At 41.3% G+C, this 15701-nt stretch overlaps 1 protein-coding gene and 1 non-coding gene across 2 annotated transcripts; both read left to right on the plus strand.

Moving 5' to 3' along the window:
- Nucleotides 1-1558: 1558 nt before the first annotated feature.
- ahcy (adenosylhomocysteinase) lies at nt 1559-11055 on the plus strand. Its single transcript, XM_069169666.1, has 11 exons — nt 1559-1708; nt 3406-3596; nt 5240-5315; nt 5803-5955; nt 6739-6851; nt 7068-7275; nt 7980-8067; nt 8214-8331; nt 8598-8720; nt 9040-9111; nt 9484-11055. Exons 1-11 carry the CDS (start codon nt 1681-1683, stop codon nt 9613-9615), a joined length of 1302 nt encoding a protein of 433 aa, XP_069025767.1. The 5' UTR covers nt 1559-1680; the 3' UTR covers nt 9616-11055.
- On the plus strand, nt 6195-6331 carry LOC138210529 (small nucleolar RNA SNORA17). Its single transcript, XR_011179265.1, has one exon. It is a non-coding gene; the product is annotated as a small nucleolar RNA SNORA17 (small nucleolar RNA).
- Nucleotides 11056-15701: the final 4646 nt, after the last annotated feature.

Here is a 15701-nt window from a genome sequence, read left to right on the forward strand (position 1 = left end):
TTTTTTTTCCTCTTTTGAAGTGGACGTGACTTTAGCGGATTTAAAAACTTCAACCACGTTCTTCAACCCACAATGCCGACAAAAATCTGGGCAGTGTTTCATATTCAGCTGTGACAGTTCACTCGAATTTCTTTATTTTAATGCGCATACGTTGGAATCAATTTGCTCGATAGTATGAAAATAAAGTCTGTTTATGATACAATAATGAGCTTAACTTAATCACATGAACTTGTTCCTTTAATATACAGTCCGTGGTCATATTACAGTCAAATATTGGATGTAATTTGGGAGTGCATGACAATAAAGTGCCACCAGCTGTTTATATCTGGATTCATTGTCCATCTGAGTTGGAAAGGCGGAAAAGTAATGTTAATACGCACCAGATAAGGGTTCATTGATTGAATATAAGTCCATATGGGCTCTGAGAGTTTTTCCAGACTCGAACCTGCAAGACTTTATGAGCCTCGGGGCGACGGTCGACAGGAAAACATGCCCCTAAATTAGCTTGTAGCGTAGTATTTCTGTCGGGGAGCTCAGGTTAACCTCCAACCATCTGGCCATTTGGATCCAGCTCATATCAGTATTGTCCTCCCTGACCACGGCTGCAGATAAAGACGAGCCTGCAATTTTTTTATTTTTTTTTACCCGATTTTATTTTCCAGATTCGTTACAACCTTTAAATTTGTTTTTATTTCGGCTGTGGTCGAAAAAAATACTCAGATCTCAGTAAATTCAGCAGTACAGTGTTTTTAAACAGGTTCCTTTCAGAGTTAAAAAAAAAAAATGGGATTAGATTACTTTAATGTAGTATTTTTATCTTTGAATCCGAGCCCCTCGGTGGCAAAAAGAATAGCTTTTAGTGCATGTGCATTGACGGGGCAAAAATTGCAGCCCAATTTTGTGGTTGCCAGCTGAAGCGATCTCGCTTATTACCGAAACAATGTGTTGTCCCATTTAGTCAATTTGACCCAAAATAATGGGAAATTAAAGTTCACGTTAAAAAGAAAACTATTAGTGGGCATCTAACAGAGAACACATCTGACAAATTTGCACAATATGTCATTTTAATGTTTAATTGTTGATCAATTTTGTGGTTTTTGTTTTGGTTCTTGTGTAATTTTAATGTTATTAATAAATGAATAAATACATTTTAAGCCATTAAAAACAGTTCACAGAGGGGGAAAAAAAAAGCATGCACTTCTATTCACAATAGTAAGTATTAACTGCCTGTGTACGTGGAATAAAATGTTATGCAAGTGGCTGTTTATCCCAGAATGACTTATTCGAAGAATACAATAGTTAAACTGTCACTGTTTGCCAGCAAAGAAAACACCGACTCAGTCCAGACAAAACTCGCTCCAACTATACAAACAGTCAACGCCGCAACTCGAGTCATGATTGGCTGGCTGGTCCGCATTAGGCGTTATCCAATCACGTCCTCCCGTCGGAGGGGGGTGGGGAGGGCGGGGGCTGCTCCAGCCAATGAGAATCCAGAGTCCACTCGGGGATCGAACCGCCCTCTTCGTGTAAACTCGTGCGAATGTGGCTCCGACGATAAAAGCCGAGCCGCGATGCGCCCGTCCCTCCCTCTCCGCCTCTATCCATCGGCCAGGCTGCCGCTGCACCTTCGACCTTTCCCCCCCCCTCCCGAACCGAACCGAACCGAACCACGAGAGAACCATGTCCGAGAAGCTTCCCTTCAAAGTCGGTGAGTTTATTTCGGTTTGCCGTAAAGTCCCGTCAAAGTCCGCCAGCTTTGAGCGGACGTTTTAAGTTTTGCGGTAACGTTGCGTGTCCGGGAGACGGCTCCTACAAACACCCGAATTTAACCCCAAAAAGATGTCCGGTACACACAACTAGTGCGCGCAGATGTTCGGGGCCGATTTGGGTTTTTCTTCTGGTGTTTTAAAGCTTCATTCCGGGCTAATATTGGTGCTAATTTGCTAGCATGTGACCAAATCGCGCGACGTTGTTTTTTGCCATCTTTAGCTCGCCGCGTTAGCTTCTCTCGTTGCGATATTAAACTGTAATATTTGTAAGATTTTAACGTTTTTTTTTTTTTTCCACGTTTGTAGTTTGCAAGACTTTTATTCAATTTCTGAGAATGAATCGACATGTAAACCCCCGAACTAGCGCCGAGCGTGGTGGTTTTTTTTTGGGTCGCTGTCCTTATAAGGCCTCTGGGTGTTGTAGTTTACCGGCTGGAACTCCAGCTGGCTCCGACTCGTTAGGCGAACTCAATTTCCCGTGATGCCTTGCGCCGCTCGCCGCCAGTTTCTGCGTGAGTGACAGGAACAGGGTTGAGGATTAAACTGCCGCTGTACGCAATTTGCAAAATCCGTAATGAGGGACTTGCACGTGGTGTTTTTTTTGTTTTTTTGTTGAGAGAGCCGAATATTTATCATTTAAATAGGAATTAAATTAACATATTTTTTTTTTTATTTTGATTAAATTTAGCTCCAAAAGCTGGGGGGGGGAAACAACAACAACACGTGAAGGGAAAATAAGTGGAACTTAACATGTGGTGTTACTAATTTCTAATTGGAGATGTGATATGATTAACTAAAAATAAAAAGGCAAACCTATATAGAAAGTGTTATTTTTATAATGATAATTTAAACGTAATTGTGCACCGTTACCTGCTGGTCTGTCTGAGCCTGTCTGAAAAAAAGTAGTTGTGCAATGTTCTGCCAACAGGTCTCTCTGGGGCAAAGTATTCACATTCTCCAAGGACTGCTTGCAATCAAGAGGTCAAGAGTTCAACTCCCTGACCACATCTGTCAGGCTTCGACCGGTTCATTCGTGCAGTGTCGCTTATTTACTGCAAGCGGTGCAACTAAGATTGTATGTAATATGTCTGTAACACAGAGCCTCTGGTCTTGAGAATCAGTTTAGTTGGGGGGGAAAACAAATGTGCATTTCTTTTTTGAAAGTATGGTGAGAATAATAGAGACAAGCCAGGTTTAAAAAAAAATAAATAAAAATAAAATAAAAAAATCTTTACTACGCTCTCCAATCCTGTAAAAATGTTCTGCACTTTCCAGTGAAGTTACAAAACACACAGAACAAGTACGTCGGTCGTTCCTGCATGGGAGCAGCGACTGTGCAGAAACCGGTCGGCTCACAAAATTCTCTAAACACGTGTATCGTAAAAAAAACGGCACAAAAAAATACCACCACACGTCATTGAATCGCCTCATTCAAGTCCTCCTGACTTTCTTTTTTTTTTTTTAAAGCACAGCAGATCTGATTAGTTGTTTTTTTCTTTTAACTGGATATTGTCACATGACGTTACATGACGTATGTTTAGAGATGTGCATTGTAAAGAAACTGTTCAGTATAAATAAAATAAGACTGAGAATAGACTAATAATGGTCTTTCTGCCCCCCCCTCCTCCCCCTCCAGCTGACATCAGCCTGGCTGAATGGGGACGCAAGGCCATCGACATCGCCGAGAACGAGATGCCGGGCCTCATGAAGATGAGGGAGCTGTACGGCCAGTCGAAGCCCCTGAAGGGCGCCCGCATCGCCGGCTGCCTCCACATGACCCTGCAGACCGCCGTGCTCATCGAGACCCTCACGGCCCTCGGAGCCGAGGTGACATTTACCGGCCGCTCGCTAACATTTTTACCCGACCGACGAATCCTCCTGACGTTCAGGGAATACAGTTTGTTTTCAGGTCTTTAAAAAAAAAAAAAAAAAATGTGTGCACCAGTTTTACTTTAAAAAAACAAATCTCGATTTCTTTTTTGGTTTAATTTAGTTTTCCATTAAACACACGTTGTGGATGTCGCCTGCTGCTTTGCCACTAATGTTGGTGTCACCTCCGATCAGCGACGTGCCCACCGCAGAGCGTTAATCACAGGGAATCAACACATTCACCGGGTGCCCGACATGTGACGTCCTGCACAAACCAGCCATTGTTGGCTCTCTAAGCTACTATAGCGTCGGCATTTTTTAATTCTTTTTATCCTCGGCCAAATCTTTTAATGGAAACCCAACAGAACCACCTCGGGGTGATTTAGGAAGTGCGGGTGGATTCTCCCGTGTTCGCTGTACTGAAAGCAGAAGTAATTACAGTAGTATAAAGTACTGAGACGGGGCTTTAACATATGTTTGTACATTTTACCACACAACGGAGTTAGTTTTTTGCTTTTTCATTATTCATGTAAACGGTTAAATATAGTAGATTTATTAAATATAAAAGAAGTAAATGTTAAAATTCCTCTGTCACAATAATGTGTGCAGATTAGTTAAGTTGCTTTTGTCGGAGAAGAAATAAAGTTTCTTTAGTTTTTTTTTTTTTTTTTAAGTGCTGATTCAGCGACGCTTCTAATTGGCTGCTTTGCTTTTTCCTCTGAGCGCCTCAAGGCCAGTGGGTTGTTATCATGTTGTCTTAGCAGGACCGGTCTCGTCCTGCAGGAACGGGCACAGAACAAATAACGACCGCACTTCCTTTTATATAACCCCCCCCCCCCCCCCCCACGTCCTTTTGCATGTAGTGGTTCTCTTAATTACGTGTCGCTTGATGAGCAACAGAGTTGGTGTTTTTTTTTTTTTTAAGTTTTATTTGAAGTTTTAATGCTCGTGGTTTTTGGGAAAATTGGAAGCTTACTTGAAATTAACCCGGCGGCACCTCGATTATTGCCGACTCAACGTTTACATGAAGGCAGTCAAACGGTTCGATTTTCTGCTCATACGTTCCTTTTAACTGCAACACAGTTTTGGACACGAGATGGCAGCGTTGAGTGACAAAAAAAAAAGTTTTTCATTTATTTAAAAAAACAAAACAACACATTTTTAAAAAGTTCAATGTACTGTTAGGTTGATGGACTTGAAGGCTTTTGAATTTTTCCACAGATGGTCTTTGCCCTGTCGTTAATCGTATTCTGTTTTTCATGGCTGTTGATTTGTTTGGATCTTTTGAATTGAGTTTTTAGACTTTAATTGATTTTGAATTCAATTATCTTAAAGACAAACGACGAGTAAAGATTTCTACACTCGTTCCTCTGCATGTTAACAATCGTCTTGGAAAAGAAAATGAAGTGTAATCAATGGCAGAAAGTTGTCACTTATTAACTGGTTATTTACTCACTGGTCGTAAAGTCCAGTTCCTGGCAATAAATGAACCTCCAGGTTACCGAGGTTCATGTAAACATCTATCGTCTTGTCTTTTTTTTTTATGTCTGATTTACAGCTTTTAATTCGTCCTGACTTTCTTCTTCTTCTTCCATCTTCAGGTTCAGTGGTCGAGCTGTAACATCTTCTCCACTCAGGATCACGCCGCGTCCGCCATCGCCAAGTCCGGTGTCCCAGGTAACGTACTTGGTGTCACTGAACGAGCGAGAGATCGAAGGGAAACGCTAAATATTGTTAATTTTTTTTTTTTTTTTACTGTACTTTTACTCTAAAATCTTATTACAGCAATTTATTTGACACTTTTTTTATTTATTTATTTTTTTAAACCAGTTTTGACCACATGAGTTGCGTGTGCTGCAGTAGACCTTAAGGGGAACATCGGTCTATATTTAGATGCCGCTTATTCAGCTGGTTTAAGGTGGAGCTCAGCTATGTGAATAAATGTTACTGAAAAATGACAAACTCGTGTCAAAAGAAGATCTCGGTGGGGGGTGGGGGGAGGACCCCGGTCTACAACACTGAGTTATAAAAAAGTTCAGCACAACTGACGCAGGATTTTTATTTTTGGGAGATGCTAATTATACTCAAAATATGGGCTAATATATCAACTAGTTGGAAATATTTCCCGCGGGAGTCTCATCGGCGCCCCCTGTTGTCTCCACAGTGTACGCGTGGAAGGGCGAGACGGACGAGGAGTACGTGTGGTGCATCGAGCAGACGCTGTACTTCAAAGACGGGAAGCCGCTCAACCTGATCCTGGACGACGGAGGAGACCTCACCAACATGGTCCACCAGAAGTACCCCAAACTGCTGGCAGGTCGGTTTCTGAATGCAGAAAAAAAAATGATGATGATGATGATGCTGCGTAGCCTTCATTTAAATTAAATTCTGCACCGTGTACAGGAAGAGTAAAAAAATATACACTTTAGTGATTATAAAACAAAATGTCCTCGGATATGTTATGGTTCATCTAATTGCGTTAAATGATTTTTTTTTCCCCCTCGGCAGCGCATGAAATCCCATTATTATTATTATTATTGTTATTTATGAATTATTAATGCCCCTGAGGCGTTGCAGCTCAACTGCGAGTGTTGCAGCTGCGTCACGAGGTGGCAGAGAGCGAGACGGGTGGTCGTCTGCACCGAGACTCTACGACACGCCGAGGACTCGGCGTGATTCTCACCACCGACACTTCAAACACAACCACACCGTTAAATCAACAAAAACACGTGGAGGCGATTCGCTCGTTTAATCTAAATCTCCCCCCCAAAAAATAAACAAAATTCTTGACTACAAACACAAACAAGTAAAGATTTCTACACTCGTTTCTCTGCTTGTTAAAAACTGTCTCAGAAACCCAGTGAAGTTTAATCAGTGGCAGAAAATTGTCAATTATTAACTTGTTATTTTCTCACTGGTCGTAAAAAGACAGTTCAATCACCCAAAGTTGTGCTTACATCCATAAAGCCCGTTTTTCTATCGCTCAATAAAACTATCCGAAGAGCCGTGGAGAGCTCAGTTTTGTAACTTGTTGTTTATTGTTGACAGTTTGTGGCCACAGCTCGACATTAACACCGTAACTGCTCCGTGGTGCTTTCAGGTATCCGCGGCGTGTCCGAGGAGACGACCACAGGCGTCCACAACCTGTACAAGATGATGAAGAAGGGAGAGCTGAAGATCCCCGCCATCAACGTCAACGACTCCGTCACCAAGGTAACCGGTCGCCAGCTTTCATCCTGGATGAAGGAAAAAAATACAAATTTCTACCGAGGGGGAACTTCCTTTTACGAGAGCTCAAATGAAATGACTTTAAACTTGAATGACGTTTTTGACATCGAGGGACTTTTTCCCCCAAAGTGAAGAAAAAAAAAAATATATATTTCTAGTATTTTCTATAAAGTCTTCATTTTTTTTTTTGGTCCCCTCCAGAGTAAGTTCGACAACCTGTACGGCTGCAGGGAGAGTCTGATCGACGGCATCAAGCGCGCCACTGACGTGATGATCGCCGGCAAGGTCGCCGTGGTTGCCGGGTACGGCGACGTGGGCAAAGGCTGCGTTCAGGCTCTGCGGGGGTTCGGCGCCCGCGTCATCGTCACGGAGATCGACCCCATCAACGCCCTGCAGGCCGCCATGGAGGGTAAGCTGGAGGACCTGGACCCACCAATTCATAACCCAGTTACATTGACTTCAATACTGGTTCTTGAATGATGCTTTTCTTATTTTATTTTATTTTATTTTATATAAAAATTGTATTTAAAAAAAAAAATCAACTTAACGAAAAATAAAATTACACGCAATGGTGCAAATCTCCAGCTTTCATGCACTTCGGAGGGGGAGAGTAACCCGGGTTGTTTTCTGCACTTAACAAAAACAAAAAAAAGTCCACTAAATTCCTTTTAACGCAAGTTATTGGTAGATGCTACAACTTTACCGACGTTCCCTAAACGCCTCACATGAAGCCTTCGGGGTTACAGAAGCTTAACAACTCAGACGTGGACAAAAATTAGTTTTAAAAGAGTGTAAATGTAAATTTGATGCGAAGGAAATTCAAGTGAAGAACATTTCAGATTTACGGAGTGATTTTGATCTGTTTTGAGATCTTATGAGATTTACGTCAAACTAAAATATGTTGTTTATGGATGTAGCCTGGATATTCAAAATTGGTATCAAATGACCCAAAACTTTTTTTTTTTTTTTTTTTTTATCCCAGAAGCAATTAACTCTCAACCATTCGAAGTAACAAAGTGGTTTAAAAAAAAAAAAAAACCAAAAAAAAAAAACCAACACATTTAGATGTTGTCACCGTATTAAGCCCCTCCCCCTTTCTGGGCTGCCCTGCAGGTTACGAGGTCACCACCATGGACGAGGCTTGCAAGGAAGGAAACATCTTTGTCACGACAACCGGCTGTGAAGACATCATCATGGGACAGTAAGTTTCACCATGTTGTTGTTGTTGATTTTTACCAGAACTGAACCGTAAAGCTTCAGAAGTTTCAGTCTGTTTGTGTGTTTTTGGAACGACATTTATTGTGTGTGTGTGTGTGTGTGTGTGTGTGTGTCTCTCTCTCTCTCCAGTCACTTCGAGTGCATGAAGGACGACGCCATCGTTTGCAACATCGGACACTTCGACTGCGAGATCGACGTCAGCTGGCTGAACAAGAACGCCGCCGAGAAGATCGACGTGAAGCCGCAGGTGGGATGACGTCACACTAATAAATAAAAATCTAATAAAATGTACATTTTTTATTTTTTTTTATTTTATACACCAGAACTTTTAGATGGATGAAATATAGTAATGAGCTTCAGACACGTGAGAACACGGTCACCTCTTTTCTCATCAGGCTCCAGCTTTTTTATATTTTTTTTTTAAATATAAAAAAACCCAATATGACATGAATCTCGTTATTGCATGTTGACGGTTTGTACTTTTCTCCTCTTCATCTTCCTCCTCTTCCTCAGGTGGATCGCTACCGCCTGAAGAACGGCCGTCACATCATCATCCTGGCCGAGGGCCGGCTGGTGAACCTCGGCTGTGCCATGGGACACCCGTCCTTCGTCATGAGCAACTCCTTCACAAACCAGGTGCTGCTTTTTGTCTTTTATTTTTTTATTTATATAATTTTGAGGGGGGGGGTCTTGAAATGAATTAGGAATTTTTTTTTAATTTTTTTTTAATTTTTTATAAGAGCAATATTGGGATGTCATTTTAGGGCCGTGACTGTGAGCCAGATTATAAAAGAGATGGTTCAACTTTCTTGTAATTTTTATTTTTTTAAACGATAGCAAATCACAAAGTCTTACAGATTTTTTCACCTTGAAATATAAAAATAACTTGCCGTATATATTAAATTTTTTTTTTGCATTCAGTCTGCTTTGTTAACCGACATGTCGTTTGCTGCAGGTGCTGGCTCAGATTGAGTTGTGGACAAACACCGCCAAATATCCCCTGGGAGTCTATTTCTTACCCAAGAAGGTCAGAAACTACACACACACACACACACACACACACACACACACACACACACACACACACATATTCTATTCATATTCTATTTAAACTATGTTTACAGGAATAGAAAATAAGATTAGAAGGTTACTGAAATCAGACTTTGTTGATTTGGGTTTGAATAATTGATCAAATCTCAGATCTGACCCCTTAAGGCAAAAATATTGGCTTTTTTTTTCAGTGAGTGGTGAAAGAAAAAGTTGTTGAAAAAAAAAAATCGTGTTAATATTTGCAGCATCAGACGCCCGAAACACAATAAAGTGAAAGTAAAAAAAAGCCGTCGGTTAAAGAGTAAACAATCTGATGATGCATTTTTTGTTGTTGTTTTTTTCTGAACAGCTGGACGAGCAGGTGGCCGCCGCCCACCTGGACAAACTGGGCGTGAAGCTCACCAAGCTGTCAGACAAGCAGGCCAAGTACCTCGGCCTGCCCACCGAAGGGCCCTTCAAACCGGACCACTACCGCTACTGAGCCCCTCCCCTCCCCCACCCCGCTCCGCCCCCCCTCTTGCCAGCCCGAGGAGGAAGAGGAGACGAAGAGGTGTGGCCAGAACGGTGAAGGTGTTGTTGTTTTTGGGTCGGTGGGAAGCACACGGAGAGTTTAACCAGGTTGCACTCTGGGTGTTTTTTTTTTTGCTTGCTTTTTTTTTTTTTGGGACTTCTGAATCTCAATGAATCAGGGACACGGAGACTTCAATGTTTCTTTCTTTTTTCAACCCCTTTAAATAATCTTTTATATCAAAAATGCTGAAGACATTTTACTTCATAACAAGCGATCGGCGGTTCGGAACCAACGTGAGATCACGACCTCCCAAAAAAAAACAAAAAAAAAACACGCTCCCGCCAGCCGCCTGTTTTGCGGACATGCAACGAGGAAGGTAACCATAGTGACCTTTTTCGTACCTTCCCAGACGAGTCAACCCCTTTTTTAATTTTGTTTTTTTTCCATTTCAACTTTTCAAGCATCGTTACGTCGTTCCTCGACAACCTCGTCCGTCTCTCTTTCTCATCGACGTTCTTCTGGGGGGAAAAAAAAACCCGACCGTCGACTGTCACCGTGGCTGCTTTTATTTGTTTGTTTGTTTTTTAAAGAAAAAAAATTCCTCGTTGTTGTCGTCATTCCCGCTCCGTTTTATGGATTTAAAAACCACCCCCGATACTTCTCCCGTCTAAACTTCTCCCTCGGTCTCGTTGGCGACGGTTTCTTTTTTTCCTTTTTCTTTCTGTATCCAGATGAACGGATTCAAACGGTTTGGCGTACGGCGGCCTTCCTTCGCCGTGTGCGTGTTCACATTAACGCTTAATAATAAATACATAAAAAACAACTGTACTTGAATAGCGAGAGCACTGGAGGAGAAGTGCTTACCGGGTGAGACGCCGCCAAAGTAACCACCAAAGGTTTTTTTTGCCTGATATCTTAAAAGTCGTCTTCTTTTTTTAAAAATTTTAATCGTGATTTTATTTCATTTTGACTTGAAGGGCCAAAAAACGTGCAAAAAAAACCACCCCCCCTCTCCGGTTCCCCAATTCTTTTCATCACTCGCTGTAAGCCAATCAGGTTTCATCGGATGTCGCGGTCGTCATGGCGACGTGTAAAAAGCGTCCGTCTCTTGGGTTTTTCCTCAAACGGCTCGCGGCCTGAAGTTCAGAGTTCAGCTGATTGTTCGTGATGGATTTGATGTCGAATGTGACGATGGGGGGGAAGAAATAAAATCAAATCATGTTGACCCTGGATTGTTTCTCATCATGCACTTAATCTGATTCATGAATTAGGAAACGCTGGAAGAGATCGACAACACGCTGGAGATTTGTTTTTATTTTTCTGTTTCAAAACGAGAATCCACCTGTTGGAAAGACAATTTAACGAAGTTGTAATATTAGAAGGACGATAATAAAAGTCTTCTAACTTTAACAGGCTTCTTATTTTAAACACAAACTGATTTTTATTTATTTTTTTCTGCCACATTTAAAGTGTAGAAATATATATATTTGTTTTAATATCACTTCTTTTTTGTGAGTTGCAAGCTGGTGGAGTGTTAGTGCCACCAAATGGTTGTCTGATTGAAAGTAAATGGGTTTTTTTGGTGTTGGTTGGGCTGCAACTGTTGTTGCCGACCACCAGGTGGCGCCTCGTGCCACAGTTTGCCTTTTTACTGTCGCAACGTGGAGTCACATCATTTCCAGGTTGATCATCTGCTGTCTGTCCACTTTGAAATGATAATTTGGGAACCAACAACCTTCACTTACACGGTTGTTTATGTCGAAGTATTTAGATTTCCCAGTTTGCTTGTTTGCCATAAACCATTACCAGCAACTTGTCCACATTCCTCTGGAGAATAAGCTTTTAGTTTCCTCTGGTAGTTATGATACAACATCCACATCCTGATGCAGCTTATCTCATTTAAATGGAGCGAGTTGAGGACATCCTGAACAAAAGTCTGCTCATTAAATGTCCTCTTGTCTCCGGAGAGCTCCTCGATCCACCGGGTGCTTGAAGACACCCGATTATTATCGTGTCCTTAAAGGTTTATGTCATTTCAGTTATTGGAAATCTTGTACAGCATCCCCCCCCGCCGATAAGCTCGTCCTCCGGCCGTCAATCACGGTTTTCTATTTTATTAATGAAAAGAGTTCGCCGACAAACCAGGAGCCAGATGTGAGAGCTGCAGATGTGGAAGCACTTCGAGTCGCTTGCAGTACTGATCGGATGAAAGCGGGGTGGGATGGAAGGAGCTTTTTAAAGACGGGATTCAGATAAGGTTCGCTGCAAACTGGAAAAACGCCGCCTTCATGTCACTACGTTCATCGACTACATGTCCGTCCGTCCTGTAAAACGTCCCCCCAGTCGTTACGCCTCTTAAGTCGTTTTTTTTTGCGAGTCACATTTTTCTCCTCCAAATCGAAGCTTTAACGTCAGATGGTTGCGATGTGCAGATTTTACGGTACAAGGAAAAAAAACAAACCATGGTGAAATCAGTGGAGACTAACATACAGAGTGGTGTTACTGGAGGATTCCACTAGAGGGCGCACCAGAGAAACAACCATATATATAATTAGAACAATTTAACACTTGTTGCAAACTCATTTCGTTAAATCACGAGAACGTTGACGATCAACGCTTCCAAACACACGAATTACGTCGCTTTAAAGCAAGTAGGCCGATTTCTCCAAGAATATTCAGTGAAGTAAATAAAAATAAAAACGTTAACCGCTTTCGCTTATTTTGGTTTTAGAAACACAGCGATGCCCACACTGCGGTTCTTGGGACTACCGGTTGTACGCGACGCGTCACCTCGAAGGCCTTTTGAATTTTACTTCAACTAACCGTAGTCCAGAAATACGTTCCTTTTATTACAGACAACACTTATTAAATTTAAACATAATCAGTTAAGTCGTTTGGAAATGGTTTTTCTGTTCTCGGCCACCGGGGGGACGTTACGTACGACTTCCTCCTGTTGACACAACTCCACTACATCTTTAAAAATAATGTTTGGACAGGACGTATCACGTATTTGAGAGGCGGCTGTTTGCCTTCAGTAGCACGTATTGAGCTTGTGAGGTTTAAGTGACAAAGACAGGACGAGTATTGAAAAGTCCACAATATACTGTTTATTTATTTTTTACAAAAATATATAGAATAAAACCCGGATAGATAGACTCTTTATTAATCCCTCAGAGGGACATTTTTACGTTCCAGCAGCATATACAGGGCAAAAATATAGAATATAAAAAAAAAAAATCCACATTCTATACAATAAAATAGAATAATATTAAATAAGCTGAACTAAACTAGATGCTTGGTTTTCTGTTAAAGAACCTTCACGGCAGCCAAAATAAAACACAAAAACATGGACAAGATGATTATTGTCGGTAATTCTGCTTAACATTACAAAAAGCTCTGGTTTTACATAAAAACAAAATAATCGAACCTGTGTGACCGTGACTTCACCTGTAGCTGTCAGTGAACTCATTTCGCCAGCAGGTGGCAGTATATGTTCTCTAATACTAATATCTTGTTCACTGATCTGCCGCAACACTGACAGGTGAAGCGTTTAAGTCGTAGTCGTCTTGACTTTTTAGAGGTGTTCCTAATATTTTGCCCTTCCTATTAAGATGAAGTGGGTGGAACATTTCTCAGTGTAATCCAGTGCAATTCAACAGTATTGCGAACTACTAGTCTCCAAAATGATCATTAAAATAAATCAACAGCTGAATAAAAAAACACATATTGCGCATATTTACTTATTTATAGACTTTATGTTCTAGCTGTTGAAGATATTGAGATAAGTTGACTCTGCCACGAGAATGAAACTTGTGTTTGGATGAATGTTGTTGTGGAAATGTTGGTAAAGAGACATTAAATAACGATGGAAGAGGTTTAAGTTTAACATTAACAGTGTATATCAAAACTGAGGCAAATTTTTGAATGGAGAAGCAGCTATTATTATGAAGGTGAAGAAAGTTGATTGAAACCTTTTGTGACCTTTTTATTACTCACAAAATGTCCCTCAGATTAATTTCAAAACGGTTTTGACAATATTGATCTATTAAGGGAACAGAGAGTTCAAAGTAGAAGAAAATCTCGTTTTGCCGTCCAGTCGCAGAAAGACCCTGGAGTATAAACCGCTCTACAAAATATGCAACAGCGATGCCAATTTATTAATATCAATAATAAATTATCATGACAACCGAGAACAATAGTCACAACATTATCACGACTATGAAACGTAATGAAAGTGACAAGAATAGTCTTTTACTTCATTATTCATCGTGTCCTTTTTTTGGTCTCCCGCAAACTATTTGTAATATTTATGTTGAGCTGTCTGGATATTTTAGACCTCCATGTTTCTTCATGCACTGCTCAATTTAGAGATGTTGGGCTTTTCTTTTTCTTTGCTTCGATGCCATGTGACCTTTCAGACTGGTGGGAAGAAAACATCCAAAATTGGCAAAGTTAGCTAATATATCAGGCCATGAAGTGACAAGGGGATTTCTCATTCATCGCCTGATTTATGTCACATAAACAAGAATTGATCCTTTTTATAAATGTGTATTTATGGAGTAACTAAGAGGTATCCACCAATCTCTGGCTCTAATATTTTAACAAAATAAAACGAGACTTTTGAACCTGAATGTTCAGATATCTGTTCTGAAAGTTCATGCAAAATTTAAAATGCTTGAAATACAAAAACTAAGTAAAAAGCTCCATGGTTACAGTGGGGCAAAAAAAGTATTTAGTCAGCCACCAATTGTGCAAGTTCTCCCACTTAAAAAGATGAGAGAGGCCTGTAATTTTCATCACTTCAACTATGAGAGACAGAATGAGAAAAAAAATTCCTGAAAATCACATTGTCTGATTTTTAAAGAATATATTTGCAAATTATGGTGGAAAATAAGTATTTGTTCAATAACAAAAGTTCATCTCAATACTTTGTTCTATACCCTTTGTTGGCAATGACAGAGGTCAAACGTTTTCTGTAAGTCTTCACAAGCTTTTCACACACTGTTGCTGGTATTTTGGCCCATTCCTCCATGCAGACCTCCTCTAGAGCAGTGATGTTTTGGGGCTGTCGCTGGGCAACACGGACTTTCAACTCCCTCCACAGATTTTCTATGGGGTTGAGATCTGGAGACTGGCTCGGCCACTCCAGGACCTTGAAATGCTTCTTACGAAGCCACTCCTTCGTTGCCCGGGCGGTGTGTTTGGGATCATTGTCACGCTGAAAGACCCAGCCACGTTTCATCTTCAATGCCCTTGCTGATGGAAGGAGGTTTTCACTCAAAATCTCACGATACATGGCCCCATTCATTCTTTCCTTTACACGGATCAGTCGTCCTGGTCCCCTTGCAGAAAAACAGCCCCAAAGCATGATGTTTCCACCCCCATGCTTCACAGTAGGTACGGTGTTCTTTGGATGCAACTCGGCATTCTTTCTCCTCCAAACACGACGAGTTGAGTTTTTACCAAAAAGTTCTATTTTGGTTTCATCTGACCATATGACATTCTCCCAATCCTCTTCTGGATCATCCAAATGCTCTCTAGCAAACTTCAGGCGGGCCTGGACATGTACTGTCTGAAGCAGGGGGACACGTCTGGCACTGCAGGATTTGAGTCCCTGGCGGCGTAGTGTGTTACTGATGGTAGCCTTTGTTACTTTGGTCCCAGCTCTCTGCAGGTCATTCACCAGATCCCCCCGTGTGGTTCTGGGATTTTTGTTCACCGTTCTTGTGATCATTTTGGCCCCACGGGGTGAGATCTTGCGTGGAGCCCCAGATCGAGGGAGATTATCAGTGGTCTTGTATGTCTTCCATTTTCTAATAATTGCTCCCACAGTTGATTTCTTCACACCAAGCTGCTTACCTATTGCAGATTCAGTCTTCCCAGCCTGGTGCAGGTCTACAATTTTGTTTCTGGTGTCCTTTGACAGCTCTTTGGTCTTGGCCATAGTGGAGTTTGGAGTGTGACTGTTTGAGGTTGTGGACAGGTGTCTTTTATACTGATAACAAGTTCAAACAGGTGCCATTAATACAGGTAACAAGTGGAGGACAGAGGAGCCT

Source organism: Embiotoca jacksoni, unplaced genomic scaffold, assembly GCF_022577435.1.
Source record: "Embiotoca jacksoni isolate LCO1_2020_lvr unplaced genomic scaffold, fEmbJac1.0.p SCAF_46, whole genome shotgun sequence".
Taxonomy (NCBI): domain Eukaryota; kingdom Metazoa; phylum Chordata; class Actinopteri; family Embiotocidae; genus Embiotoca; species Embiotoca jacksoni.